Genomic DNA, 4,415 nt, shown 5'->3' on the forward strand with positions numbered 1-4,415 from the left:
TAGCCTTTCGTGTACAAATAGCTGGCTAGGCGCCATTGTCAAACTAGCTTAGCCTACCTTGCGGCGGTGGCTGCACTGCTAGACGTGATGAGGGCATCTCTCGCAAACCCTTTGCTCCGTTTCGTTTCACATTCAGGAGCAAAAGACATCAAATTATATGTAGTACTACCCACCTTCTTTAAATCGATTTGAGTTTCTGTCTATGGAAAATCTAGCACAATTTTATCTCAGTTTCATTTGCAGCACATATTATTGACATGAAAAGTTGAAACAGAAGACAGCTCCACGATGCTAGGGCTCACCAGTCACCACCATCTATGTGTGTGTACTGGATAGACGCTTCACGGATGCACATGCTCCACAGTCCACACCACACACACACACGCCGTGGAGAACAGAGCAGCGTCTACGGAACGGACAATAGACAACTCTGAAACTCCAGGACCTCCCTCTAGATCTTGGACAGAGGCACACACCTGTTGCAAAACTCCAAAGTATTCAAGAATTTGACCATGGAGGATTGGTGTGTGAGTTGCAAGTTCCCAATAGGTGAGGCGGTACTAAAGACAGTGGACTTGAGAATATTAGTATTTCCTCGGCTTAGACATTGGTCCCTTCTTCCCAGGAAGAACACACAGCCCCAAGGATAAAACTAGTGCTCATGTTCCTCACACCAAGAAAGGTAGTGCAATGCCATTAATGAATGCCAAGGGAAAGATGACACCATGCTTACTCAAGCATCAGGGATGGATGTACTAGTGTAGAACAGCAGAAAAATAAAGGGTGCTACTACTGCCTAGTATCATGGTTACAAAGCTCACTAGCACAGATTATAAAAAGGATAAACCACAGTGTCATCAGAGTAACTGGGTAACACACTTTGACAGCAGCACCTGAGCTGGGGAGGTGGAATGGAAGCAGCACATGGGGGCCATATGGCCATCATAGTAATGAATCATTACTTCCTCCAACATGCTGCAGACCAAAGTAAAATGCAAGCAGCCCAAAAGGCTCATTGATGTCACACTGCTGCCGGGATTCAACATCCAGAAAAGCTAAAATCATTCCTGGTGCGGAGTGTGCAAAAACAGGGACATCGCAAAACCAGTCCACTCATTAGATGTCTTTGGATTACAACAAGCTTTTTCTGCTAAATACAACCTTCATCTCAGGGAAAAATAACAGAGATGCTAAGGAAGCAGGTTCAGGAACAAATGAAACCTAAAAGAGGTAACAGCCATACAGAAGCTGTACTTTTATCATGAGTTAGCTTGACCAGGAACCATCGCCAAGCACAGCAAACTGAATGGCCAATTGGATGTAAAATGACAGAAGGCTAAAAATCACTGTCGGCTACCGACGAGGAAATACATCTTCCCCGCTGACCCCGGTGACTAATTAGTATTGCTAAAGGAGCACAGACAGCACCACCAGCGATGACCTCTGTTAGGTGGACGCACCAAGTTCTTCCACATGATATACTGACAAAAAAGTCTGAAATAGCAAACAAGGTTTACCTACTCCCCATCTCTCTTGGTGAGATTAGAAATGACTCTTCACACAGAAGCTCCTCAAGGATATTCAACACCTTGTGAATGCCCCATGCATGCTGCTTCCTATACACTGAGGTCATCTGGAAATCCCAAAATCGAAATCCTCCCTTGACCTGTTTCTCTCCTACACTACATTCATCAGTCAACTGCAATGAAAGAAGCAAGTATGAACTGAACAGGCTAAATATCAGTTGTGATCTTCAGCTATGGTTCCTCTCCATGCTAGTTTGTTGTCATCATCTGCCTTCTCCAGCGCAGCAACTTTGGCACGGTGACCAGGGGGAGGACCAAACTTGCTCTTCTCACCATGAGGAAGCTCGACAGCTTCACAAACAGATCCAGACTTGATATCGGTGGGTGGGATGAAGCAATCCATGGACAGCCCAGGGACATTGAACGCAACCTCCTCAATGCTCCATGCCTCCTCCATCCGAGTCTTGGTGTGGCTCATGGCCACCTCGCCGAAACGGAAGAGGGTCACAGCCGAGCGCCCAGAGTGCGCAATCATGATACCATCCACCGGCCGGTAGTCCTCGATGAACGAGTTGATGGTAGTCTCCCAGTAGACCGCATCCCCGCCGGTTGTTGACTGAATCCGCGTCAGGTGCGAGTCCTCAATGTGGACGAGAAGGCCAGTCCTCTGGCTGAAGTACCCGAACATGACGTGCCTGATGATCTCCGCGAGGCCCTCGGTCCGCGCCTTGAGGGTCTCAGGGTCAGTGCACAGCTTGAGGATGAAGCAGTCCTCCCCGTTCACCTTCCTCTCCCCGATGCACCGTGCGCCGGCAAACATGCTCGCTGCAGTTAGTGGATCCAAGCCCTGCATTGATCGAAGCATATGAGTATCGAGCTTCTTCTACGGCTGTATGGGTACAGACAGTCACATACAAGGCGTGGGATGCACAGTGCAATTATATACCTGAAGAGCACGTCGGAGGGGGCGAACAGGGCCCTTGGCGGCATGGGAGCCGAGCCACGGGGTATGGCGCCACACAAGCTTGCCATTGCAGCCGGCATGCACCTTGCTCCCGCCGACGGCGAGCTCGATGTACCACATCTCGGGAGCCATCTGCCAGAGCACGAAGCGGCCCGGCTCGGCGCACCGTGCGGCATTGCGGTTCTTGACGAGTCTGCCGGCGTTCTCGAACTCGGTGGCCACCATGCGCACCTTGCCCATGACGTAGGTGTTGCGCACGGAGGAGAGGAGCTTGTGCCCGCCGGAGGCCGCCAGGTACTGCTGCAGGATGTACTGCGCCGACGAGGTCTCCTGCGGGAAAAAAGAGCACGGTAAGAAGGACAGAGAAGGTAACAGTAAATTAAGCGTGTTTTACTGGACCCTGAATCGAACACCTTGCCGACAAAATTTTCAACACGTATTCGTGATCGTAAGGAAAGGAACAAAGATTACTAGACTAGACAGAGACAGTAGTAGACGTCAGTGATGGCGTCAAGCGCTCCTTCCTTAGCTCAGAAGCTCGGTAAGGGAGACGAATTTTACAGCGCTGGGATGAGATCGTGGGTGATAGTGAGTTTTTACGGTGTGCAGGACCATGAACTGGAGAATTAAGAGAAGGCGGGCACGGACATCGAAGAAGGAACTTGACTGGAGCATTTCGTCGAACACATGGCTTGACCAAATCTAGAGGAGAGCAAAGTGGGGAGAAGAGAGCCGGAGAAGACAGTAGAAGCACTTACGATGGGCGTGTCCTTAATGCTGAGGTGCGGCAGCGGCTCGGCGGCGCAGACATGCACTGGCGCGAGCGGCGCGCCCATGACGCCGAGGAGGAGGCGGAGGTCGTTGCGGGCGGCGCCGGCGCCGGCGGCCGCGGCGGCGACGGAGGAGGAGGGCGCGCGCGTGAGCTGGCCGCGGACCCAGCGGCCCCAGCCCTCCCTCCTCCCGCCCGCGGCCGCCGCCCCGGCGCCGGCGCCGGCGCCGTCGCCGGACTCCGGATCGGGCCCCTCCATGAGCGGCGCCAGCATCTCGCCGCCCGGTCCCCCGGAGAACCTGAGCGCGGCGTCGAGGTCGGGAGACTCGGGCCTCCGGCGCGGCCTGGCCGGCGAGAGGCCGCGCGCCACCTCGTGCTTGAGCGCGGCGAAGAAGCCGTGCGGCCGTTCCATGGTCGCAAATAGGGAAGAAGGTCCGGGACGGGGTGTCGGCTGTCTGGCGCAGTGCTGGCTGCCGAGTGCCGAGTTCCTGAATTTATACGGAGGTGTGGGGCCGCGGCGGAAAGAGGAGGTGGGGCCCAGCCGCCGGAAGAGCAAGCTGGAATGAGCGAGGAGAGCGTGTGTGCTAGCCCTGCCGTGCCGTTGGTGATGTGCGTGACACCGAGGGTGGACGTTTATAGATACAGTACGTTGTTGTTCACACCGCACGTCGGCTGCGGCTTCGGCTCACCGCCTCTCGTGTCCTCACCCCCTACCTTCACTCCCGAAGCGTTTTGCTCCTACAAGTAGTACGATGATGGCACATGTGTTGTTCTTGATATGGTTTTTATGTTGTCTTTTGTTTTCAATGTTGGAAAGGATGTGTAGTGTGTACAAATATCATAGCATATGAGAGCAAATGTTGATAATATGGTGGCGCTTATATCTTTCTTCATATGGTTTTGTCGGGATTTTTGTTCGTGCTTCATTTGCTTGATTCGGTGGCGACAAAGGAAACCATGGCCTACGATGTGGGTGTTAGGCATGACGTGTCGATTTCTGATAATTACATAAAGCTTATATCTTTCTTTATACGATTGATCGGGATTTGTTAGTTTCTTTCAAATAGGTTGTATAGTGCAGATATAAATTATACATATGAGAAAGAGTGGTGGTTTTATATAGAGCAAAGTAAGTTCTTCATTGTGCCGACAATTC

The 4,415-nt window shown here is 52.3% G+C and overlaps 1 protein-coding gene across 1 annotated transcript; it reads right to left on the reverse strand.

The window, feature by feature from the left end:
- Nucleotides 1–1,611: 1,611 nt before the first annotated feature.
- Nucleotides 1,612–3,671, reverse strand: LOC124699826. The gene is made up of 3 exons (XM_047232060.1): nucleotides 3,249–3,671; nucleotides 2,473–2,820; nucleotides 1,612–2,373 (listed from the first exon to the last, which is right to left on the reverse strand). The coding sequence occupies exons 1-3, from the start codon at nucleotides 3,669–3,671 to the stop codon at nucleotides 1,741–1,743; spliced, it is 1,404 nt and encodes a 467-aa protein (XP_047088016.1). The 3' UTR covers nucleotides 1,612–1,740.
- Nucleotides 3,672–4,415: the final 744 nt, after the last annotated feature.

This window comes from Lolium rigidum, chromosome 3, assembly GCF_022539505.1.
Source record: "Lolium rigidum isolate FL_2022 chromosome 3, APGP_CSIRO_Lrig_0.1, whole genome shotgun sequence".
Taxonomy (NCBI): domain Eukaryota; kingdom Viridiplantae; phylum Streptophyta; class Magnoliopsida; order Poales; family Poaceae; genus Lolium; species Lolium rigidum.